This window comes from Euprymna scolopes, chromosome 17 (genome assembly GCF_053919585.1).
Source record: "Euprymna scolopes isolate OS-2025 chromosome 17, ASM5391958v1, whole genome shotgun sequence".
Classification (NCBI taxonomy): Eukaryota; Metazoa; Mollusca; class Cephalopoda; order Sepiida; family Sepiolidae; genus Euprymna; species Euprymna scolopes.
The window spans coordinates 11,473,734-11,501,618 of NC_136498.1; the positions used below are offsets into that span (position 1 = coordinate 11,473,734).

General features: G+C 36.6%; 1 protein-coding gene across 1 annotated transcript in view; it reads right to left on the reverse strand.

The window, feature by feature from the left end:
• Positions 1–27,885, reverse strand: part of LOC145296661 (uncharacterized) — a 214,994-nt gene that overhangs the window by 110,741 nt on the left and 76,368 nt on the right. The window contains exons 13-15 of the mRNA XM_080142600.1: positions 25,278–25,519; positions 16,838–17,109; positions 6,388–6,612 (exon numbers count right to left, since the gene is read on the reverse strand). Of these exons, the coding sequence (XP_079998726.1) occupies positions 6,388–6,612; positions 16,838–17,109; positions 25,278–25,519 (739 nt within the window). The remainder of the gene's footprint in view (positions 1–6,387; positions 6,613–16,837; positions 17,110–25,277; positions 25,520–27,885) is intronic.

Genomic DNA, 27,885 nt, shown 5'->3' on the forward strand with positions numbered 1-27,885 from the left:
TTCAATCAAGGTTGCCACTCTTTCTGACGTATTTCATATAACTATGTCAGGTTTCACGGCAGCATTTTCAAGGTAGGTAGCTGTAGGGATTACATGCTCGTAATGTATGGAATATAAGTCATTTCCAACTGTTCTTTCAGGTTGATCTTCCCAGGATTTTCTGCTACACTAGATGTTTAATTTTTTACAGATGGTCCAATGGAGGTACTTACACACTCCATCATGTCTCGCTGTATTGTAGCTGTCCCCTAAAAGAACCTTGCAACTTGATGTCAGATGACACACACTTTCCAATTCTGCATGGTAGAACCTGCATTTGGTGTCATTTCTGATACCTGTCATTTTGTTGAATGCATTGGTCATCAATCCCTGGTCTTGGGCAGCCATTATAACCCTTTCCTGATCGTGGTGAAGGGCTCCTTTTTTGAGCCAGTCCAAGGAACCTTCTTTGTCTATGTATTCCGGAGAGAGTTTCCCCAAAAATACTTTGCACGCTGATGTTGCTCCCATTCTTTAGGGTTCATCCTTTGGAAGGTCTTGGTATATTTCTGCCGGCTCTTTCTTGCTATTTCTGTGGCTTGTTTGGTGCTTCATCCTCATTTGTGAGACAGCCCTGACCAAAATGCTTGGCCAGCTGGGTAACTGATGTTGTTCTGCTGGCTCTTGTCTCTTGATGTTCGTATACTATTGAGAAAGGGTGATTCTAGGAACTTCTTAGATACTGACCGGTGCTCACAATAGTTACCCTATGTTGATGATTGATCTCTGATAGTGCCAGACCTCCTTCTTCCCTGGGCAAATATAGTCTTAGTAGACACTGATTTCTATATATTATTTTATGAAGTGTTAATAGCTTCTGTGTCTTTACATCTAGCCGGTTATGTATTTCTGTGGCCAGTCAATGATACCAAAACTATATGGTATTACTGGGATAGCAATTATATTTTTATTTGTGAGCTATGTTTCGCAAATCTTCCTTATATTTGCATATTTTCCTCACCCGGCGTACATATTCTTTACTAATCTTCTCCCTCATCTTGGCATGCTGTATGTTCTCGTTTCCCTCAATGCCAAGGTACTTATAAGGCTCATGCTCTTCTAGATCCCTGATGTCGATGTCTTCATTAAGCTGCATATTTTCTGTGTGGGTCTTCTTCCCAGCTCTGAGTGTACACTTGGCACATTTATCCAGGCCAAACTTCATTCCGATGTCATTTGAAAAATGTGTGTACTACCTGCAGAAGCTGGTGCAGATCCGTGTCAGAGCTGGCATACAGTTTAAGGTCATCCATGAAGAGCAGATGGTTTACTTTCTTGTTTGCATCTCGATGGCATCCCTGACTCAAATTGTAGGCGTTCGGATTGTTATTCAGGAGTTTGCTAAGTGGGTCTATTGCTATACAGAAGAGTAAGGGAGATAAACGATCACCTTGGAATATTCTCCTTTTGATTTTTACTTCAGGGATGATAGTCATTCCTCCATTGTGATTTAATGATATTGTGGTTTTCCACATCTGAAGGTGAGCCACTAGTGTTTGTCTAATTATCAGGTGGATCTTGTATAACTCAAGGCACCGAAGTAGCCATGAGTGTGGCACGCTGTCAAATGCCTTCTGGTAATCGATCCATGCCATACTCAGGTTTCTTTGCCTCTTCCTACAGTCTTCTAAGATGGTCTTGTTGATCGAAAACTGGTCTTTGGTACCGAGACATTTTCTTATGCACCCTGTCTGCTCTTTTTCAAGGTAGGTCCCAGAAGATAGATGGTCATATATATCATCGGCTACCAGACAAGTGAAAGCTTGTAGGTAGTTGTTAGACAGCATATTGGCCTGTATTTATTTGGGTGTTGTGTCTCCTTGGTCTTGGGTATGAGGCTGGTGTCCCCCTCTGTCAGCCAGGTTGGTGTTGCTTCTTCACCTCTTAGTATCCTTTTGAAGCAATCACTGTAGTGGTGATGGAGTGCAGTCAATTGTTTCAGCCAAAAGTTTTGGATATTGTCGATGCCAGGTGCTTTGTGGTTGGATAATTGTGCCAGTTTTCTTGTTACTGTACCAGGAGTTATAACTGGTTCTAGCATCTGAGGCTTGGTTTCGTTGAGCCTAATAATATGTTCAATCCACTGGGCTTTTTGATTGTATTTATCTTCTGTTTCAAATAGAGGCCTCCAGTAGTTTTCCGGGTCTTCCTCTGCAGGTGGACTATCTACAGTAATTTGTCCTATTAGCACACACACACACACACACACACACACACACACACACACACACACACACACACACACACACACACACACACACACATCCGTATACAGATGTAGAAAGCCTGGCACTCAGGATAAAAAGAGACCAGCAACCCGTTTATACCCCAGGTAAAAAGAATACACGGCATAACCACATTGACACAGCGGTTTTCACCAAATCACTGAAGCAATGACGAACCTGGCTAGTATCAAATGGATGACCATTTTGGAAATATTCGGCACTGTATGTGCTCTCTGCTTATCTCGGCATTGTTTTTAGTCATCCTTGAATTAATGTATAAAAGTGCAGGTAAGTATACAAATCTACTCTTTTGGGCTAATACGTTTCAACGGCCTTTAGAGATAATATAAAAGAAAGATGTTTTTAAAAAATACAAGTGAAATTAAAATCAAAATAGGGTTGGTGATTTGAGAATTACAAAAAAAGCAATATGAGAAACGGGACTGAGAGGTGCCATTCAGTTTGCAATTAATTAAAGTTTCATTTCCTCTGTTAAGCAATTTATCTCTATCTTAAAATCTAATAACGTCAACATTATTCATAAGGCATAAAAAGTAAGGTAAGTTAAGGGATTTTCTAATTATTTTCCATTTAACTATTGGTACTTTGTTGTCTTTAATTAATTTTCAGAAGTGAATAATGATCCTTATATCTTCATTGTTAACCAATGATCTGCGAGGGTAAAATTTATTTTGAAAAGTCTTTTGTGTTATTTATATAAAACTTTTCAACTTCTTTATTTGCTATGACTTGAAAGTTTGAGGTAATTAGACAATTGTTTTGTAAGAACCAGCTACTAGATTTTGGACTATTACAAATATTCATAGTTTTATTGTAAACTATATTAGTATTTGTATCAGTATTTTAGTATATTACTATTTTGGTAATATATTATATATATACTAGACTACCTGTGTCCCTTTGGATTGTAACCCCGTTTTCCCAACCCATTAATAAACACTCTACATATCATGCCATATGTGCCGGTAAACTATTTTTACATATTAGGAATCCTGTGTCAATAACTATTAAGTTTGCTAGTGTGGATTTTGACATCAGTCACATTTCGTGCATGCCGTGATAACCCAAACTAAATAAGGGATGGCCGACATGTAAAGTCAAAGTTAAACGGCGTAGGCAAAACCAAGTTATGCGTTGAAATGATGAATAACGCCACGTGTTTTGAGGTGAGAAAACAAAACAAAGTTTTTTTTAATCAATCTGTCTGTTAGAACCGCATGAAGAAAATCTAGTCTGTAGATTTGGATTCTTCAAACTACTATTCTCATCCTGAGTGTCATTTTCACAATGTTTTGGTGGATGTAATTTCCAGCCTTTTCAGGTGTATAACAAGGACACGTGGCACAGTGGTTAGAGTACTTGGGAAAATCAGTTGAAGATTGAAGGTTTAATTCTCAATGTGGGCAACCGAACAATACAATTGCGAATTACTTAGGACCGCTATCCACTTATGGCTGATAAAATGAGAGAATGATAAATAAATAAAGAGTTCTGTTCGAAATTCCGTCCATGTTCGACAAAATACACTTGAAGAAGGTCGGATGTTACATCGACCGAAAAGTTGTGAAAAATGACACTCAATATGAGAACAGTAGTCTGAAGAATCCAAATAATACGAATAACCAATCCTCATCTAAAACTTCAGAAACGCATTGCTAGTCTGCTTTGAGTTGCGCAAGGTAAATAATGTAAAAAAAAAACTTTGATAACCGCTAATTGCAAAATTTTCCCTCCAGTATATCTGTCCATATGCCACCATTTATGTTGTTTAGAAGTTAACTAAATAATCAAATAATTAGCTAAAAAGATATTAGTGTCTTTTTCCTGAGTCAAATCTCTGCTAAATAAAACTGCTAAGAAACTCTCAGTCTAAGAAAGTCTCCCTGTGTCTATTTTACATGAAAAGAAAATTATTTGCGTAGCAACCACGGAGGAAATAACGATGAAGAAAAGAAGCGACTTGAAAGAAGTGAGAATGAAAGATTGCAAAACAACATCCAAGCTTGTATCAATAAAGAACTTTGTTTTTTTACAAAGGAGTAACCGAGGGTAAGGGTTAATAAGTCTATGGAAGTCAATAGGAAAATATCGCAGTAATCGTTGTTGTTGGACTTGAAGACAACCATATTGTAGTCTGATGGAAAGCAGGAAAACAGAACATATGCGTGCGGTTCTAGAAAAGAAGCTTTGTTCATGGAGTCTACGTATAGGATTAAGTACAGATAAAGAGTGGGGGAAATCATTGACAGTGGTTTAAGTTAGACGAGTGTTTTTCATGAAAGTCAGGCAAGGAGAGACCATAGATTGGAGTTTTTTTTTTTTTTTTTAATTACATTTTCACCCCAAACAAGGCACATTGCCACTTTGGTGTAGGGGGCTACTATCAGGGGGAAAAACTACTGGGGCACTATGTTGGGATTTGGGCAGCAAGATGTCGATTCACGTTACACTTGAACTTCTGCACGTCAGTACAGCTGGGGAAGAAGGAACCTGGAATGGAATTCCAGAGTCTAGCGGTTCTGGGAAAGAAACTACTGGAGTAGAAAGATCTTTTACATCTAAGGATCTCTACTGCGTTGGGGTGGGATTTAGCTGCCTGTCGGGTTTGTCGAGGGTGTCTACGTCGTGGGGGCACAAGTGTCTGCAGTTCACCAGAGCATTCACCATTAAAATACTTGTAGAACAGGCAGAGGGATGTAACATTTTGTCGATGGGACAGAGGCTCAACTTAGATGCCAGTTCAGGGCCTATCAGATTGGCGACTCTCTTTTGAACCTTGTCTAGGAGCGAGAGACTAGTAGCAGATGCACGAGCCCAAATGTGACAACAATACTCCATACATGGGCGAATGGTGGCCTTATAGAGGTACAGGATACTTTCAGGTGTCAGTAGTTTTCTAGCACGGTAGAGAGAGCCTACCTTTTTCGCAGCAGCCCCGGCAATGTTTTCAATATAATTGTTCCAACTCATGTTTCCTGTGAACGTTAGGCCAAGCAGTTTAAAAGATGTACTCTCAGACAGGGAGTCACTGGCCATTGCTATTGGTGGCAGAGAAGGTTTCTTGTAATTATTGAAGGAAACCTTCTCTGCCACCAACAACAATGGCCAGTGACTCCCTGTCTGAGAGTACATCTTTCAAACTGCTTGGTTCAGACAAGCACTAGCTATGAAAATAACGATACAGCAGAGACAGGCTTGCAAAGTCTCTTCTGTGAGAAAGAGGTTGCAGGGAAGAGAAAAGGACACCCCTACTAAGCTACAAAGTCTGTTTTGAAATCTGTCAAGGCAGGATAAGATGCTTCTAGCAATTAGCAGTGAGATATCCACTGAAGCGATAGAACGATCACACCATTTTTTTCAGCAGCCTTGGAAAGGAATTTGATGTATGTTCCATCTCTTAGGAGTAAAGGTCAGACCCAGAATCGTAGCCTCCCCAAGACGACAGCCATTTATTTTAATTGATGCTAGACAGGGATCAGAGCGTTGATGATGGAAAGATAGAAGCTTCGTTTTAGATGCATTAAAAGTAACCAGCCACTTCTTTCCCCATTGCACCATGTGCTCAAAATTAGAGGAGAGAGAATAAGGGAGAACTTGATCGTTTATGGCATTTGAAGTGTTGACATAGTGTCCTCAGCATAATATCTACAAATGATCTTAGGATGTTATTTGGGAGATCATTAATGTAGATCAGGAAGAGAGTTGGGCTTAGGATAGACCCCTGAGCGCCTCCAGCATTAATACTGTGAACTTCTGATTTCTGCCCATCAACTCTTCTGAACCTATAACAGAGAAATGAATTAATAATTTGGAATACATTTCCAGCTATACCTTAACTGAATGTTTTGTGGAGTAGACCTTTATGCCATACCCTATCAAAGGCCTTTGATACGTTTAGAGCAATTACTCTAGAAATAAAACCTTTGTCGAGATATTCGCTAATCCTATGAGATATACTTGTTAGCACATTTGCTGTAGATCTAGCAGAAAAGATACCATATTGATAATGTTGTTATTAAAACATTATACGTACAATATACTAGTTTTAAAACAATTTGCATGATCGTCTGATTTGCATGAAGAGAAATAAAAGACTGCTTACCCATCGCTTTAATGTGAATGAATCCAGTAGGCATTGAACTTTCAGGAATATTGACCATCTGAAGGATGTCTTTCAGTTCGTCCACAATCTTTTTCTCAAAGAAGAATGTAAAGTCTCCGTCGTCTTGTTTTGGTGGTGCGTTAAAGAAATGTAAAATACCCATCAGCCTTTGGAGCAATGCTTTGCCGTGCGTTTCGTGGAGAGACCGCATGAATTTTTCCATTCCTGTGAAAAACACGATACAAAGAACATATAAAACGAGCCAGTTTGAAGAATTTTATGAAAGATATTCTGAAAATGGATCCATTCAGTATTAGGTTCTTAATATTTTTAGATAACGATAACCGTATTATTTGTATTCTTTGGACTACTGCTTTCATCTTGAGTGTAATTTTCACAATGTTTCGGTCGATGTAATCTCCAACTTTTGTTTGCAATTACCTGTGGCATAACGAATATGTTGTTGGTAAATTTCAATTATAAGTTATACTACTCTGGAGGCTCAATCCTTAGTGCGAGCAGTACTCAAAAATACAACTGCGAATTATTTATGATTTCCACCCAGTCATATCTGACGAAACGAGGACATACTAGCCCCATGGATAAAATTAAAGGTTCCGTTGAAAATTCCATGCAGATTCCCGTGTTTGGCAGATTCTTGGATTCGATGGAAAGATTCCCGAGTTCAACAAGCTACTGCTGAAGAAAGTGTAAGTTTACGTCGACCGTATCGGTGGGGAAATAACGCTTAAGATAAGAACAGTCGAATGAATAATCAAAATAATATGAAGTTATAGTCAGCTAACGTACTTCCTAAATGCTGACGTGAATGCTACAGGAAGCGATAAGGAAAATTTGTTCACTTTAATTGTTCTTCGGTATTTCTATTGTGAAGCGATTTATTGAAATACAATAGAAGCAATTAATATTATATAAGCATATAGAATAAAAATCAACAAAATTATACAGATTAAAATAACACAATTAGTCTTTATTTACACTTTCATTAACAAAATTAAACAAATAAAAGTGTTTATTTTATTTGAAATTTTATAAGAAATGTGTTTATGAAATTATAAAAATATTTTTTTTATTAATTTTTAAAGTAAAAGTTTTTTATTTGAATTTATATATTAAATATATGTTTATGAAAGTATAAAAAATTTTGAAATCAAAATAACAAATGGAATTATTGAAATCCAAATAACAAAATTTCAGACATCAAAAAGAGGTATCCAATAAATAATATTTACAAAATAGTTTTAAAAGATTTAAAAAAGTGTTTTCAATAGTACTTTTTAAAAAGCGCAAAACGTGTTTTCAATAATTCTTTTTTTAAGACGCAATAAGTATTTCAATAATTAAAAAAAAAAGCGCAATATATTTTCCAATGATTAAAAGCAAAAAATTTTTTCAATAATTAAAAAACAAAGAACGAAAAAAGTGTTTTCGATAATTATTTTTAACAATAAAACTAATTTCAATAATTCTTAATTAAAATAAAACCATTTTTTCAATGATTATATAATAAAAAAGATTGATCGGAAAAAAAATCGTAATAAAAAAGAATACATGCACAGGTGTAAGAAAAATAGCTAACGAACTGATTTGCTTTATCACCACTTCCGGTAGACACACGCCGGAAGTTAGAAAGTACGTTAGCTGAGTATAATTCCGGTTCAATCTTAGAATTTCTGATGAACTATAGTTTTTCTTTGATCATTTGGATGGGGACAAAAACTACACGGGCATCTGTAAGTCAATAAGGTACACATACAAGCAGGGCTACCCGTTGTTGCCCGGGGCTATAAAAATAAACAAGATAGAAGTTTAATTGTGTGTAATATTCTTTTATAAAAACTTCGATCTCTCTCTCATTCTCTTTCCAACCGTCTTTCTTTCTTCCTCTTTTTCCCTCTCCCTCCTTTTTTTTTACAAGGTGGTCACCACTTATCAAGGCCCGGAAGCCACTCAGGGATGAGGGTTATCGTAAGTACAGTACGTTAGTGTGGAGATTTAATAACGTGTCTACTTAAGGGGGCGGCTCATCGGGAATTTGTTTACGTTGGACTTGAAGACATCCAAGTTGTAGTCAGGTGCGAAGCAGGCAGGTGGAACAGAGTTTCACAGGCGTGCAGTTCTTAAAAAGAAGCTTTGTTCATGGATCTACGTTTTGATTTAGGCATAGATAAAGAGTGGGGAAAGTTTTTGACAGTGGATTCAGCTAGACGGGTGTTTTTCATAAAAGATTGGCGAGGGGGGGCAGAGATTGGAGTTCAGCCGAGCACCTGCCATGGAAATAACGATAAAACAAAGATAGGCTTGCAACGTCTCTTCTGTGGGAGAGCGGTTGCAGGGAAGAGAAAAGGGCATCCCCAACTAAGCCACAAAGTCTATTTTGTACTCTGTCAAGGCAGGGTAGGCTGTTTTTAGCAGCTCCTGCCCAGATATGGCAACAGTATTCCATCTTTGGACGTACTTGGCTTTTATATAGATAGAGCGACCTTCGCAACAGACTTGATGTACGTGCTCCATTTCAGATCAGGAGTGAAGGTCAAACCCAGAAGCTTGTTAAAACATCCTAGATGTCCTAGACGAGAGCCATTCATTTCAATTGATGCCAGATGGGGATAAGAGCGTTGATGATGTAAAGATAAGAGTTTGGTTTTGGATGCATTAAAGGTAACCAGCCACGTCTTCCTCCACTGAACCACACACTCGAGATCAGAGGAGAGAGAATCAGGGAGAGCTTTGCCATTTACAGCCTTTGATGTGTTGCCGTAGATGGTTGTGTGATCAGCATAGATGTCAACAAATGATTTAAGTATGTGTTCAGGGAGATCATTGATGTAGATACGAAAGAGAGTTGGGCCCAGGATGAACCCTTGAGAGACTCCAGCATTAATACTGTAGGTTTCTGATTTTTGTCCATCAACCACACTCTTATGAGCCTATCAGAGAGAAATGATTTAATGATAGAGAGAACATTTTCAGTAATACCATAGCTGGAGATCTTGTGAAGTAGGCCTTTATGCCATACCTTGTCTAAGGCCTTTGATATGTCAAGAGCAATTGCCCTAGAAAAGAAACCTTTGTCAAGAGATTTACTAATCCTATGAGACATAACCGTTAGCACATCTGCGGTAGATCTTGCAGAACGAAAACCATATTGCATATCACTAAGAAGGTTATTTCTGCTGAGGTGGTTGACTATTTCTCTATTTAATATGGATTCCAGCAACTTACTCATGACACACAGGAGACTTATTGGTCTGTACTGAGAGGGAGAAGACTTATCACCTGAGTTCTTAAATACAAGTCATACTGATGAGGTTTTCCAGGGTGTTGGAAAGCACTTCTCCTTAAGGCAACGCTTAAACAGTTTTTTAAGTATGGACACTAGTTCTGGTTGAAGCCTTTTTAACACTATAATTGGGATTCCGTCAGAGCCAGTTGCTTTACTGGCATCAAGGTTCTTGATTAGCTTGGCGACCTCATGCACAGATATTTGTATGTTACCTAGCGTATTCTGTGTTATAGGAGGAAATATGGGGAGTTGATGGCCTTTGTAGCATAGGGTAGAATTAGCTGCCAAGTTCTTGGCAAGTAGTTTGGCCTTGTCTGACGTTGACCAGATGACCTCTGGTCCATTGATAATGGTTGGGATAGAACGCACACTTCTGTTCAGGATCCTATTTGTTATTTGCCAAAACTGGTGCGAACCAAGCCGCTGATCAGCTACTTTGGATTTAACAGATTGGGCATATAGCTCTCTTGCATTTTTATTACTCTTTTACAGTGGTTGCTGGCGTTCCTGAAAGCAGCTTTCGTCTCAGTGCATCTATTACGTTGGTAGCTATGGAAAAAGTGATTTAATATTTATAAATGACCTCCCCGACAAAATTGCCTCTGAGATGGGTATATATGCTGATGACACCAAACTCTATAACAGGCATGACAAGAAAACAAATGAAAACATTGATTGAGATTGTCAGACTGACTTCCTCATCTTGGTTGTTATCGTCACAACGTTTCGGCTGTTTTGCCCTCCGACCTTCATCAGATGTTTTGTATCGACCTGAGGAACCGTTTGTTAGGAGTCTCGAACCCAACTCTTTATTATTATTACGGGGGTACCGTGTTCGGACTCCAGCTAGGCTCTGGAACATAGCTGCTGATTCTCTGTTTTGAATGTTACTTTTTCACTGCCTTCGTTCAGGATTGAACTCAGCATCTTTGGGTAACTGTAAACTTTGATACAACCTCATTTAAAAAATACAGACAATTAAATGAAAACATATCTAAAGAAATGGCAGAAACACTAGAGGATGACCTCTAATCTGTAGTGAAATGGGGACAAAAATGGATAGTCACGTTCAATGCCACCAAGTTTCTGTCAATAATTACAAGAAACCTTCTCTACCACAAATAGCAATGGCCAACGACACTTTATCTGAGAGTACATCTTTCAAACTCCTTGGCCTAATGTTCACAGGAAACGTGAGTTCGAACAATTACGTTGAAAGCATTGCCAGGGCCGCTGCAAAGAAGGTAGGCTCTCTCTACCGTGCTAGAAAACTACTGACACCTGAAAGTGTACTTCTATAAGGCCACCATTCGCCCATGTATGGAGTATTGCTGTCATATTTGGGCTGGTGCATCTGCTACTAGTCTCTCGCTCCTAGACACGATTCAAAAGAGAGTCGCCAATCTGATAGGCCCTGAACTGGCATCTAAGCTTCAGCCTCTGTCCCATCAACGAAATGTTGCATGCCTCTGCCTGTTCTACAAGTATTTTAATGGAGAATGCTCTGATGAACTGCAAGCACTTGTGCCCTCACGACGTAAACACCCTCGACAAACCCGACAGACAGCTAAATCTCATACCCACACAGTAGAGATCCCTAGATGTAAAAGATCTTTCTTCTCCAGTAGTTTCTTCCCCAGAACCGCTAGACTTTTGAATTCCATTCCAGCTCCTTGCTTCCTCAGCTGTACTGACGTGCAGAAGTTCAAGTGTAACGTGAACAGACATCTTGCTGCCCAAATCCTCACATAGTACCCCAGTAGATGTTACCCCTGATAGTAGCCCCCTACACCAAAGTGGCAATGTGCCTTGTTTGGGGTGAAAATATAATAATAATAAAAAAAAATCCGATGTTAAAGCTGTATCACTGATCTCATATGTCTTGGCCGACAGCCTTTCTAGAACTGGTGACTCGATCAAATCACAGGTTTGCAAACCTAAACTGCTTAAGGAATAGATAGGTGCTGTCTATCACCCGGATTCCATTCTCCTGTTTTTCCTATTAGCCAAGAGCAGAGGTGCAATCACAGGAACTCATTTGAGACACCCAGTGGTTAGCCTTTTTTCTGACTAGGGCAATGAATGCCATCCCGTATCCGCTTCATTCCCTTTTCCTGAAGCTTGGCATTTTGGGGATGCTTGGTTGCTATGTATGCTAACATGATTAGACTGGGCTACTCTTTTCTGACAGGTTGGAAGGTACCGGTTTAACAGTTACTGGTTGCTGTTTCTGGCTAACAGTACAGGAGCCCTAACTCTTAGGTAGCACTAGAGCGACTGCTCTATCATTAGTTGTATAATATTCGGATGTGTGCAGTGCCATGCCGTACATGGAAAGGGACCATGCACTCATCTCTGGTGAGCATTCCCAAGGCCACATTCCTATGGATGAGGAGTCGGCTGATGGTCTACTTGTGTTGCATGATGATAGTCATGCACATCAGCTTTGTCTAGCACCTTTCACCCTAAACGTAAACTACGAAATAAAATGAAATAATAGCTCAATCCCCAAAATCAGATGACCAGGTCTTCATGTGCTTTAAATTAACTTTACAACATAGCATTAACTACCTATATTTTCTTTATCTTTCTTCCTCGACCCAGTACTTTTATTTTTTTTTTAACATAGGCATCGCCACTTATTAATTTTTATTTTTTTTTATATTTCACACACAGGTTTATGCTTTAAGAACCATGTTGTTTACGACCTACAATGCGCTAAATGCAGTGCATCTTTCATTGGAAGCACTACCAGATTGCTTCACCACCACATTAAAGAGTATTTAAACACTACTGCTTCGTCGTTCTATAAACATATTCGCACTTGCGTTAATTCAGAACCGGATTTTCACATCAACATTCTTGCTGCTTCAAGAAACGTAGGTCAACTTCGTATTCTCGAATCTTTAATTATTTCAAAAAATACTCCCACACTAAACAATAGACTGGAATTGAGCTCCGCTTTTATAATATAAGTTTAAAACATAAGAAAAACAATAATTAAAATAATAATATAAAAAAAATAAAAATAAAAAAAAATAAAAATTATTGTTTTAAAATAATTAAAAGATTAATAAAATCTCACAGAGTTGCCTCCCTTCAACCCTTGCTTGAATAGTCATCTCCCTTGATTCACAAATGCAACAAGTATTTTAAACACCAACTGATTTATTTTAACGTTCTCCTAACGTCATTTTTTGTTCTATATTTCGCGGTATCACGTGGCAAACTCTGTAACTGCTTTTCCAATTTTGAACACTCTTCCGCTGTCTTCTCTTGAAAAAGGACTAATAGGTCTGAAATATATTGAGATTTATAGCACCATTGAAAACAACAGGAAAAAAAAATTTACTGTTGTTTAGAGTTAAAATTTGTATGAAAAAGAAAAAACAAACAACAAAAAAAGAAATTTATTTCTTTTGTTTTCATTTAATTTTACTCTCTATATAAAAAAAATCTCGCATTGTTCTTGGCTTTTAATTTTTACCTTATAATTTTCTTCAACAATGCTTCAAGCAAACTACAATCTACTTATATATATATATATATATATATATATATATATATATATATATATATATATATATATATATATATATATATATATATATATATACTTAGTTATATTTTTGGAAAAAAAGTATTCCAGCAGAGAGCTATATTATGTATTATGAGGAACAAATTCCAAAAACAAGAGCGTATTATTTATATTTTTATTTTTAGAAAGTTTAGATGAGATAAGTTATCGGTACCGTTGGTTTCAAATCTGATAATAGGAGACCGTTTTTGATACCCATGTCAAGCTCTCTTCAGCCGATACTCATCTGTTTTATGATCGGAATTTGAAACATCCACATACATTACAAGATCTTGAGCAAATCTCGTTTCTTTAAGCAAACTTAAAATTCAAATATTAAAATTTTAAGAATAGTCCGTTTAATATTTTTCTTTTGTTTTCTTTAGCGTCCCAAATATAAAACCAGTAGTTTCTGAGAAAACTACTGAAGTAAATGTGGTATTGCGGTGACTTACCCTTATTAATCCCTATTAATCCTAACTGTGCATCGAATAGATACCATCATACTTAGTTCGCTGCACATTATCGTACTATAGGTACATACAGAATTTTTCGAGATGAGCCCAGTAGTTTCTGTAGAAAAAGTGGAACGCACAGACAGACAGACAAAGAGAAAAAGAGAAAAATTTAGTGCAAAAGTTTTTCCCGATTTAAAATTCCATCTTGAAAATGGATAACTTCGTGTTTTTAAAAATCTTTATTCATAACAAGAACGAGTAAGTTGATTCCATCTGTAAAAAAACTTATAAATACTTAGCTTGAAAAATTCTTTAGTTTTTTGAGAAATATGAATCTAACTCATTTTCAATCATCTCTCCGAGGGAATCTGTAGTAATTGATAACTAAAATATCTGCCGCTTGTCTTTCAATTTAGGTGTTCATATACAAATAGACAAAATATCTGTCTTTTATGGACTTGTTCTTATTGAAAAGCAAGGAGGCCGTTCAATATGAACACCTAAATGAAGACAAACTTTACACCTGATGAGATCTTAGTTATTAATAACTACACATCGAAACACTGTCATGCCAGTGTAGCGAAGCTTTTAAATGTCTGTACAAATAAATATTAATAAAAATAGCTCTATTAATCATTGAACACTATTATCTAAACTCTGGATTTTTATCTTATGCATACATTCTTGGCAAATAACAAATAGGATCCTGAACAGAAATGTGCATTCTATCCCAACCATTATCAATGGACCAGAGGTCATCTCGTCAGCGTCAGACAAGGCCAAACTATTTGCAAAGAACTTTGCAGCTAATTCTACCCTATGCGACGAAGGCCATCAACTCCCCATATTTCCTCCTATAACACAGAACAAGCTAGGTAACATACAAATATCCGTGCATGAGGTTGCCAAGCTAATCAAGAACCTAGATTCCAGTAAAGCAACTGGCCCTGATGGCACCCCAATTATAGTGTTAAAAAAGCTTCAACCAGAACTTGCTCCCATACTTACGAAACTATTTAAGCGCTGCCTTAAAGGAGAAGTGCTTTCCGACTCCCTGGAAGACCTCATCAGTTTGCCCTGTATTTAAGAATTCAGGTGATAAGTCATCTCCCTCTCAGTACAGACCAATAAGTCTCCTGTGTGTTATGAGTAAGTTGCTGGAATCCATATTAAATAGAGAAATAGTCAACCACCTCAGCAGGAATAATCTTCTTCGTGACACACAATATGGTTTCTGCTCTGCAAGATCTACCGCAGATGTGCTGACGGTTATATCCCACAGGATTAGTGAATCTCTTGACAAAGGCTTCCTTTCTAGGGCAATTGCTCTTGACATATCAAAGGCCTTAGACAAGGTATGGCATAAGGGTCTACTTCACAAGATTTCCAGCTACGGTATAACTGGAAATGTTTTCTCAATCATTAAATCATTTCTCTCCGATAGGCTCATAAGAGTAGTGGTTGATGGACAAAAATCGGAGGCCTGCAATATAAATGCTGGAGTCCCTCAGGGGTTAATCCTAGGCCCAACTCTCTTCCTGATCTACATCAATGACCTCCCTAAACACATACTTAAATCATTCGTTGACATCTATGCTGATGACACGACCCTCTACGGCAACACATCAAAGGCTGTAAATGACAAAGTTCTCTCTGATTCTCTCTCCTCTGATCCTGAGCGCATGGTTCAGTGGGGGAAGATGTGGCTGGTTACCTTTAATGCATCCAAAACCAAACTCTTATCTTTACATCATCAACGCTCTGATCCCCATCTGGCATCAATTGTGATGGATGGCTCTCGTCTGGGTGAGTCCCCGTGTTTTGACAAGCTTCTGGGGTTTGACCTTTACTCCTGATCTGAAATGGAACACGTACATCAAGTCTGTTGCCAAGGTCGCTGGAAAGATGGTGGGATCGTTCTACCGCTCCAGAAGATATCTCACTACTGATGCAATTCTCTATCTATATAAAAGCCAAGTACGTCCAAGGATGGAATACTGTTGCCATATCTGGGCAGGAGCTGCTGAAAACAGCCTATCCTGTCTTGACAGAGTACAAAATAGACTTTGTGGCTTAGTGGGGGATGCCCTTTTCTGTACCCTGCAACCTCTCTCCCACAGAAGAGACGTTGCGAGCCTATCCTTGTTTTATCGTTATTTCCATGGCAGGTGCTCGTCTGAACTCCAATCTCTGGTCCCCCCTCGCCAATCTTTCACAAAAACACCCGTCTAGCTGAATCCACTGTGAAAAATTTCCCCCACTCTTTATCTGTGCCTAAATCAAAACGCGGATTCCATGAACAAAGCTTCTTTCTTAGAACTGCACGCCTGTGGAACTCTGTTCCGTCTTCCTGCTTCCCACCGGACTACAACTTGGAAGTCTTCAAGTCCAATGTTAACAAATTCCTAATGAAGAGCCCCCTTAAGTAAACACTTCATCAAATCTCCACACTAACGTAGTGTACTTGCAATAACCCTTATCCCTGAGTGGCTTCCGGGCCTTGATAAGTGGTGATCACTGTGTAAAAAAACAAAAAAAAACTGGACGTCTATGTATATGCATATGTATATATGTATGCAAATATTATATATATACACACATATATTGCGAATAAATGACACTATATATATACATATATATATATATATATCCCAAAGTTCATCACTTAATTATTATATCAATCAATAGATTCACTGATTTATATAATAATTAATGATTGATTTTGCGCTACGAAACAGATACTGTCAAGAATTGTAAATGTCAACTGAAGTAAAGAATAAATTATAAGATGGTCAACATCCTGAACTTTTGTTATTTATTCATTATATTGCTCTGCAATCAGATTGAGCTTCTTAAATAAGGATTGATATACATTATAAAAAAATATATTTCTGCAGAAATACACACACACACACACACACACACACACATATATATATATATATATATATATATATATATATATAACAAATAATTTTTAATGCATATCTTAAAATAGAATACATTCTTGAATTTCAGAACGTGATTTTAATTTAACAAGAATATATAATTCTCCTGGGTTACGTAATATTAATTTCCGCTATTTAAATAAGTACATTTTAAACTTACCTTCAGCTTCAAAACTGATCTCAATTAATTCATAGTGAGTATTTCCCAGAAGTCCTTTCGCCTTAAACGTGATTGATTTTGGGACCAAATTGGATGGGTCATAGATAAAGCTCATTTCAAGCTGACCCCCCATATTGTAAGATGTGTAAGGAAACACGAAAGATTTGGAAACTTCCACATAACTCGATTTTCCTCGGGCGAAGCCTCCGGCCACCAAAGCAGGAATCGGTTTCGCCTCAGCTGCCAAACTCTCCTTCCAAACGGTTTGTCGCCTATGGAAACAAAATAATCATTTCGAAATTATTACAAAAATCAAACACAACAAAAACAAAACACAATATATATATATATATATATATATATATATATATATATATATATATATATATATAAACAAATGATTAATAAAACATGTTAAAAAACATCTTGAAAACGAGTTAAAAACATATTTAATTTTAAAAAGGAAGCACAAGTTAAGTGGATAGTCCTTAATCCGCGGAGTTTCGAAGAAATACTCTCCTTCTCATCAGAGGGCAGGAATTAGCAAAATGCGGGATCGGATTTTGCATGTAAAAGTATTTAATGAAACCAAAAGTAAGTCACAGATCTTGCTTGGTTAAAAAAAGGGTGAGGTAAGGGGAATAGGAGGTAAAAGAAAAAATGATAAAGAGATTGCACATGAATGGATAGTCCGATGAAGGGTAAAAAATCCAAGAATGGTAAAATCCAAACACGGTCGAATTAAAAACTTCCAATCCAACAGGTAAGTTCCAAAGGAATCGCGTAACTGGAAGATGCAATTTTTATTTCTTATATATATATATATATATATATATATTTTTTTTTTATTACATTTTCACGCCAAACAAGGCAAATTGCCACTTTGGTGTAGGGGGCTACTATCAGGGGAAACAACTACTGGGGTACTATGTAGGGATTTGGGCAGCAAGGTGTCGGTTCACGTTACACTTGAACTTCTGCACGTCAGTACTGTTGGGGAAGCAGGGACCTGGAATGGAATTCCAGAGTCTAGCGGTTCTGGGGAAGAAACTATTGGAGTAAAAAGATCTTTTACATCTAGGGATCTCTACAGTGTGGGGGTGGGATTTAGCAGCCTGTCGGGTTTGTCGAGGGTGCTCACATCGTGGGGGCACAAGTGATTGCAGTTCGTCAGAGCATTCACCACTAAAATACTTGTAGAAAAGGCAGAGGGATGCAACATTTCGTCGATGGGACAGAGGCTGAAGCTTAGATGCCAGTTCAGGGCCTATCAGGTTTTCGACTCTCTTTTGAACCTTGTCAAGGAGCGAGAGACTAGTAGCAGATGCACCAGCCCAGATGTGGCAGCAATACTCCATACATGGGCGAATGGTGGCCTTATAGAGGTACAGGATACTTTCGGGTGTTAGTAGTTTTCTAGCACGGTAGAGATAGCCCACCTTTCTTGCAGCGGCCCTGGCAATGCCTTCAATGTAATTGTTCCAACTCATGTTTCCTGTGAACGTTAGGCCAAGGAGTTTGAAAGATGGACTCTCAGATAAAGAGTCGTTGGCCATTGCTATGGGTGGTAGAGAGGGTTTCTTGTAATTATTGAATGAAACTAGTTTAGTCTTGGCAGCATTGAACGCGACCAACCACTTTTGTCCCCATTCCACCACAAATTGGAGGTCTTCCTCTAGTGTTTCTGCCATTTCTTTAGAAATGTGTTCATTCGTCTTCCTGTCGTGCCTGCCATAGAGTGTAGTGTCATCAGCATATATACCCATCTCAGAGGCAATGTTGTCGGGGAGGTCATTTATGAATATCAGGAACAATAGAGGTCCAAGGATAGAACCCTGGGGCACCCCCGCATTTATATCATATTGTTTAGATGTACGACCGTCGAGGACAACCTGGATTTTTCTCTTATCTAAGAAGGATTTAATTATGTTAAGTATTCTACCAGTGATACCGTATGATCTGATTTTACTGAGGAGACCCTCATGCCATACCCTGTCAAAAGCCTTAGATATATCTAGAGCTACAACTCTGCCCTCCCCCGCTTTGTCCAGTGAATGGTATATACGTTTAGAGATCACAGTTAGGATGTCTGCTGTGGAACGGGCTTGTCTAAATCCATATTGTTTGTCAGTCAGTAGTTTAGCATCTGTAAGATGATGGACTAGAGCATGGTTAATTATGGTCTCAAATATTTTGGCAAAAAGTGGGAGGAGGCTAATGGGGCGATAATTTGATGGGTCTGTCCTTTCGCCAGAATTCTTGAATACTGGTACAACAGAAGCAGTTTTCCAACAGCCCGGAAAGCAAGCTTCATTAAGGCATTTGTTGTAGAGTTTGGAGAGAACTGGAGCTACTTCGGCTGAGCACTTTTTTAATAGCACAGCTGGGATAAGATCGGGTCCACATGCTTTTGAGGTGTCAAGGTTTTTTATGATAGCATGCACCTGAGCAGGGGTGGTTTTCAGATCGTCTAGTGTGGCGTCTGTCCGCATAGGAAAGTCAGGTAGGGGGTGGTTGGAAGGGTCCAGTGTGGAGTTTGAGGCAAACCGACTGGCAAGCATGTTAGCCTTGTCGGTTGCTGAGGAGACAACCTCGTGATTGTTGGTTAGTGGGGGAATTGTTGATTGCCAATTATTTACTACACTGTTGTAGATTTTCCAGAAGTCTCGAGTTCCTAGTTTTTGTGCTTTGATGCGCTTTTTAGTGGTTTCCGTAAATTCTCTCTTAGCTGTCGCTATTTCTTTCTTAACGTTATTTCTAGCATCTATATACTTCAGTCTGTTTGAACTGGACTGATGTCGGTTAAACCTACGGTATGCATGCTGCTTTTGAGCAATGGCAGTTGCACAAGTCGACGTAAACCATTGGGGAGAGTGGGGCTTACTATAAAATTTCCGCATGGGAACATGCGCTTCGATTGCAGTTTTGAACCAGTCAGTGGTCTCGTTTGCACATTGTTCAGCAGGGAGAGAGAAAATATTTTTCCATGGAGCATCTCTAATTAGTTCCCTGATGGCTTCCCAGTCAGCCTTATATATATATATATATATATATATATATATATATATATATATATATATATATATATATACGTAATAAAAAGTAAGCGGAAAAATCAGTTTTCAATTGTAAGGCAAATCTATCTAGATAAGATAAAAGCTCTACCCAGTTAAGAGGAGCAAACAGTAAAATAAGTTAGAAATAAATGTAAAGTTACACAGGAAGTTTATTGCACTATCAATTCCATTAGTGTTAAAGGAAGACGAATAAGAGTGAAACCACTTTAGGCCATGATATTTAAAAGCTTAATGCTTCTCGTCAGAAGAGGAAAAAATCCCGTATTATACAAAAGTAAAGGTAAAAAGACAACACCAACTTTGAAAACATTCAGATTAGAAATGGAAACAGTTTGGACATTAGAATTGGAAAAATATGGTAAAATTACACCCCTCCCACCCACATATATATATATATATATATATATATATATATATACGCGCGCGCGTGTGTGTGTGTTTATACTTAATTATTATGCCCAAAATAGTTGTCTACGAACAATTGTAAGGGAGATAACTTCATAAAAATTCAAGATGGAGTAACTCATACTGAAATGCAATTATCGCCAGAAAAAAATAAAATTTTGATATATATATATATAAAGAAATAATCAGAACGTGAGAACAACAATAAACAGGTAACTATATAACTAACCTTTTTAATGTTGGATAACGCAATGATAGTTTATGTTGCTATATAGGCAAGTGAAACATGGACTATAATGCCATCTTTCAAATGAGATGTTTAAGAACCATCCTTGGAGTAACTTTACAAGAATGGGAATTGGCTTAATATCAAGAGACACAGCAACAATGCTAACGTTGGTTGGACATGTTTCTGACTACAAGCCTCCAGCTACAAAACACATATAAAGAGGATTCCATTTAAAAATAAAACATTACAAAACAATTGCATGTCTACCTCTTCATTCATGATGAGAGAAATTATGCGATTGGTTAACATCTTCAAATGTATGAGTATTTCGGATTACTATGAATTTTTAGAACATTTTTTCAAACGAGGATTCCAAGCAAACACATAATGGCACAACATCATTTATTTCTTTAATGTTGCAAAAAATAAAATATTTTTTCATGAAGTATACAACATTTTAATGGATTCGATTTTACTTGTTTGGGTCTGATTCAACGTGTGCAGAAGAATAGAAATAGCGAATAAAAATAGCGAATTAGTGACTGGGGAGTAAAAAACAATATTTCAATTAAGAAATTAAAAGAAATAACCGTGGTTGCAAGTAGGAGTCGCGATGGATCTTATTCATGCATGGATAATGCGTGGTTTGATTATAGTAAACAATTCAAAGTGTGGTATTTGTACTAATTCTAAATTTATAAAAAAATTTCTGGGCTTTTTTATCAGTCATAAAGAATTTCTTCCAGATTGAGGCAATTGTTATGTTTGTCCCACTCTAGAGTGTTTCCTTTTGAGAAGCTGGATTTCATGACATTACAAACCAATATTGAGTTTAATGCTGTTCTCGTTGTCACGTGTGATTAATTAAGTAACATGTTCAAATCCGTGAGTATTTCGGATTAACACAGTTTCCCCGAAAAAAAATAGACAATTTGTTTTAAACGTAAAATTCTTACAGACGCAATAAAAAAATGTCTGCTTCATTTGTTTTCTTTAATCGTTAACATTTTAATGATATGATGCAGCTTTTAAAAAAGAAATGATATTGTCTCATTACATGCATTCTTCACAACACGATTAGTGCTGACAACAAAGAGAGTTGCTCAGCGCAATCTTGAACACTCCATCGTTTGTACATAAGCTAAAAAAGAAACAAAGTATGGAGAACAAGAAAGATAACTCAATCATTTGGCTTTATCTTAACTTTTACACCGTCATACACTTCATTAAAATATTTATGGAGAGAGAGGGATAACTGAAATATGGACAAAATTCCTCTGAATGAAGAAGCTAACAGGGTTGACAAGAAATGTAGTTAACTTGGTGATAGCATTGGAGCACACGTGGAGTAGATGCTAGTGCGATTGCAAGAGGTATGTATAGATGTAGTAAGTTCAGGGATATTGTTTTATTACTAACCATCATAGCGTTACAAATGTTGTCAACGAGAAGAACCTATCAAACATGTTTACACAGTGTAATGATATATGGAAGATTGAATATGAACAGTATAGTAAGATGTGTGCAGGCTTATAGTCAAGATTGTCTGCTCTTTTTGACTTCCGGTTCTCTCATCATTTTGGCTGGATAAATAGACATGGTCAAGCAGACGAGAAAGCCATTATTAACATAAGCTTAAAGAACAGACGCTTTAACGTTATCGTAGAAATAGATAATTATTAATCAGAAGGGGCATATTTTGCTTTTATCATCATTTCGTCTGTAAAACAGAAACCGGAAAAAAAAGCAGAAAATCCTGGATATTAACGTGTGCAGAGGAATAAACTTCAATGATATGGCGACATTGAAAGGAGGTTAGTAGATGTAAAACAATTAAGGTATGAATTTCACTTCGTAGGGGAAACGTTTCTTGTTGAGGTTGAAAATGTAGATTAGCTAATATACAAAAGCAAAATCGAAATAGGAAATGTCTCTCAAAGGCCTGGTCAGCGATTGGTTAGTTTGAAAAGCAATTTCTTAATGCTAGCCTGTAAAATGGACGTTAAACTGATGATGATGATGATGATGATGATGAACAGAGAGAGAGAGAGAGAGAGAGAGAGAAAGAGAGATAGAGAGAGAGGGAGAGAGAAGGGAGAGGGGGGAAGGGGGTTGTTATGATAAATCCTGGACATTTTGCCATTTGTTTGTAAAGAAACAAAGGGACGCAACCGTGTGCAATACAAACAAGATAGTACAAACTTAAACATTTGCCATTCGATTTTATCTTTATTCTTTTGTCCAGATGATTGATTTCATTCTTATGATTTGTGAATGTTTGTTTATAAAGATTTGATTCCATTCATTATCTTAAAAAAAATAAACGGCAGTAAAACGCAAACCCGAAACAAATATCAATATTACAGCAATCGCAAATTTCCTGTTTTTTATTATTTCGATTATTCTTAAACGTTATTCGCACAACGTTCCAGCTGATTTACTTCAGGTGTAACTTGTCAAATATAACCCATTATTAAATTTTTGTTCTCATTCGATCAACCAGGGTTGAGTAGAAGTCTTAAGTAGTTCGCAATTGTATTCTTAAGATTGAACTTTCATCCTCCAAAAAAGTGTCACTTACAACTGAAATTTACTAAGTATTTATCCATTACGCCACGGGTCCTTGCTGACAATTCTAGTATGAAATTTAAGAGCTTTAAACCTGGGTTTGTTTTAGCAATCACATGACGTCCAATCAAATTCGGTGACCATTTTATTTTGATTTTGATAATTCATATAATGTTGATACATTTCGAGTGTGTTTTTCTCATTTTTTAATGAAAATAGCTCCAAACAAGACATGAAGCCACTTGATGTTAGAAGCTAAAAAAATGATACTTTAAGATCGAAAACTTGCTAACGATAAGTGTAAGATGAAATAGATTCTGACCTAGGAACCAGCAATTCTTCCCTCTTTGTCAGAAACATCGTTCATTTAATATGAGGACTAAAGTACAAAATAAGGAAAACGAGTATAATCATATTGATAAACAGTTCTCGCAAGATTACAGAAGGTAAGCAAAGTTGAGCCTGGTCAGTACCAGATGAGTGCCTTATGTGGAATACCAGATAGGGGACCAATTTGGGAATACAAGACGCTTTATGTAGGGGGACGTCGACGCCTCCATGCAAGAACTGTAAAACCTAATGTTGTCATTTCCCATAAATGGGATATACATGCGACTGGGACCGCTTGTGAATTTCAGACTTCCATGAATCTTCATCCTTCGGAGGAAGACAGTCAAACCTACATTAGATTTAGCGGCACAGCTTCAAACAGGAGTAATATGAATAATACAAAATGGATTTTAACCTCAAATGATTAACATAAAAAATAACATGAAAACATGCAGAACCTTTTCTCGCATTCTGCTTTGAAGGCAGATTTTAATGCCTATCGAAAAGAGCTAAACAGATTGATTATAACAATATTCTAGTTATAAAATCTAACGTACGAGTTAGAAAATGCAAATAAATAAATAAACAAAGTCATAATTCAATCATAAGACAACATAGTTTCACGTAAAAACGTGACGGTGCATCAAAATCTAAGCTTTATTGCCACTGAGATGCTGTTTAGTAGTCTGAAACTATTTGTGTACGACAAATTAAGGCAGGGAAAATAAACGACAAGGCAAGACAATGATCCTGCTGATTCTCTATTCGTGTGATATTTAGGCACGTCGTTTACGCAACTTGGGATTCTTATGTCAACAACAAGAAACAATTTTATTTTAGACGGACTGGCATGCTGTTTGTTTTCTGCTAAAAATCTTTTTAAAAAGAAAATAAGTTCAAAATATTTATTCATAATTTTGAAAATCGTATTTTTTTATCCGAGTAAAGTATATAAAGAAAAAAATCATTTAAATTAAATAGTATTTGTTTATAATTTTTAAAATCGTATTTTTTATCCGAGTAAAACATAAAGAAAAAAATCATTTAAATTAAAAAGTATTTGTTTACAATTTTTAAAATCGTATTTTTTTTATCCGAGTAAAACATAAAGAAAAAAAATTATTTGAATTAAAAAGTATTTGGTTACAACTTGGAAAGTCGTATTGTTTTCATACGAGTCAATCATAAAAAGAAAGAAAACATCCTTTAAATAATAAAAATATTTCTTTACTATTTTTAAAATCGTAAATGTTTTTAAATAGTATTTTCCTTATTTCAGATACTTCAGATTAACGGGTTGAGGTGTTGGGAATGAAATTAATTTATTAATATATTTATTTCTCATTAATATATTTCTGATACATTTTTATAATAACACAAGAATACAAACACTTACTTTAAAAACATTCACGATTAAAAAAACATTCATATTTTTTTCTTTTAACTTGTAACCTTTTAATATTTGATTTGCATTTTTTTTGTAATATTCCTTTATAAAAGAGACTTTTTCAATTGTTACAAAGGTTTTCAGCAGAAAAATACAGCATGACAGTTTGTCTAAATTAAAAGTAGTTTATTCTTGTTCTGGACATACGAATCCTGATTTGCCTGAATGATGCGTCCAAATACCACAACAATAAAATTATTTTATACAAGATGCCCCTTTTATTCGAAAAGAAATGGAAAAATCGCGAATGATGATTACTCTCACGGAAAGTGCATCATATTTACCGGAAGTTAAAATTCCATCAAAAATATAAGGCAACAACGATTACAACTTTCCATCAATCATAAAAAATAAACTCTCACAATAATTTTAAGTTTGGCTTACTCTTTCCACGTCGGCTCTTCCGATTCCAGGACGTTCAAGATGTGAGTTGCCATGTACGTAGAAAGTTGCTGAATCTGTTCTTGACGAAGAACTTGGATGAGGAACTTGACTGTTGCTTTCCTCGCATATTTGTCCAGAGTGAGGAAGGCTTGACTTCGCAGACTGACTGACTCGTAAGGGTCAGCCAGTATTCTCTTCAGTTCTGTCTCCACATCATCTTCATAGTTCATGGCCCGTAAAGCCTGTAAAATAAGAATAGACATGAAGAAACTTAAACCATCGTATGTTATATTAATACTTATATATATATATATATATATATATATATATATATATATATATATATATATATATATATATATATGTGTGTGTGTGTGTGTGTGTGTGTGTGTGTGTTAATGATTGGACGAATAACGGAATCAGAATCAGGAATCGAAATTGGAAATATTAGAACACTTCGGGTATCCTAATCGGTATCAGAATCAGAAAAAAGTGAACAATTTCCCATTCCAAAATCTTAAAAAAAAAATTCCATACAATACAGAAGTAAAACATATAGAAAATATACGGTAATTCATTTAAAACATAAGACCACAAAACCATAGATTATAAATCCCATTCACAGACTCAGCATTCATTCACCGAGTCTAGTTCATATTTTTCGTTGGTCAATTATGATAAACAAAGTAAATATTCTAGAGTTCACCTTCCTATTCCCTTTAGTAAAACTTCTCGCATCTATTTGATAAATGTCTATATGCCACATCTCAGAGGATTCATAGCTGATTAGTAAGAGATTTTAACTGCTCACAAATGTTTTCGATTTCGGTGATGCCGGCTTGACACTGTCGTTGTCTGACCTTTAACTTCTGAAATAATTAATGGTTTATTGTATTTTTTTTGTCACTTTGCAAACAAAAGAAAAATATAGATGAAAATGAGATTCTCAGAATTTTGGAGAAAACATTTAGAAGTTTGTCGAATTACAAAGAAATTGTGTTTATATTTAAATGTACAGCACGTCACAAAAGAATGAGGTTTAGGTATTTGTTACGGTAACTAATAGAACCTAGAAAGAGATGAACAAAAATATAAACAAAAACAAACAAATATGCAGCAAATAAACGTTACCAAATGCAATATAAGTCGCTCTTCTGTCTACATGGATAAGCTTATTTGTATTTAAATTTATTTAAGAGCGCACTAGCCGTCGTTGCCCGGTCATGCACTACACTTAAGCATGATATTTTAATTCATGAAGATTGCGTATGTATTATTATAGAATGAATTCTCTATTGATTATTATAAATTATAAGGAATGATTTTCCCGGTGGATTGATTCGCAAAGAAAAATAAATGAAGAAAGAAAAATAAAAATAATAATGCTCTTCATCAAATTCTGTCTGTGTTTGTTTACAATATCACGTCAGCTGATATTTGGGCTTGACGATGAATGTCTTGAAAAGTCACTTCTGATTAATGTTTAGATTTAAAATATGCAAACGAAGAAATAATTTGCGGCGATTTTAAAAAGTACCTCTTCCTTTATTATAAATTGAACTCAATCATCAGAAAATAATAAAATAAAATGGTGAGATACACCAGAGCTTGAACAGGTGATCATTCGGTCTGTAGTCAAATGAAAATGGACAAAACAGGGGAGAGTAGTGCAGTAGCCCTTGATATATCTAAGGCTTTTGACAGGGTATGACACGATGGTCTTCTAAGGAAAATTAGATCATATGGTATCACTGGAAGGATACATAATGTAATTAAATCCTTCTTAAGTAAGAGAAAAATCCAAATTGTCATCGACGGTCGTACATCCAAACAATATGATATAAATGCGGGAGTACCCCAGGAGTCTATCCTTGAACCTTTATTATTCCTGATATTCATAAATGACCTCACTGATAAAATTGTTTCGGAAATGGGTATATTTGCTAATGACACCACTCTCTATAACAGGCATGGGGGAAAACAAATGAACACGTATCTAAGGAAATGGCAGAAACACTAGAGGATGACCTTCAATCTGTAGTGGAATGGGGACAAAAATGGATGGTCACATTCAATGCTACCAAGACTAAGCTTGTTTCCTTCAATAACTACAAGAAACCTTTTCTACCACAAATAACAGTGGCCAAGAACACACTGCCTGAAAGTACTTCCTTTAAACTCCTCGGCCTAACGTTTACAAGGAACCTGAACTGGAATAGATACATTGAGAGGATTGCCAAGGCTGCTGCAAAAAAGGTGGGATCTCTCTACCGTGGCAGAAAATTACTTATGCCTGAAAGTATCCTGTACCTCTATAAGGCCACCATTCACCCATGTATGGAGTACTGTTGTCACATCTGGGCAGTGCATCCGCTGCTTGTCTCTCACTCCTGGACAGGGTTCAAACCTGATAGGTCCTGAACTGTCATTTAGGCTTCAGCCTCTGTCCCATCGACGAAATGTCGCATCTCTCTCTCTCTGTTCTACAAATACTTTAATAGTGAATGCTCTGCCGAACTGCAAGCACTTGTACCTTTTTTTTTTACATAGGCTTCACCACTTATCAAGGCCGATAGGCCACTCAAGGATAAGGGTTAAAGAGTGTACA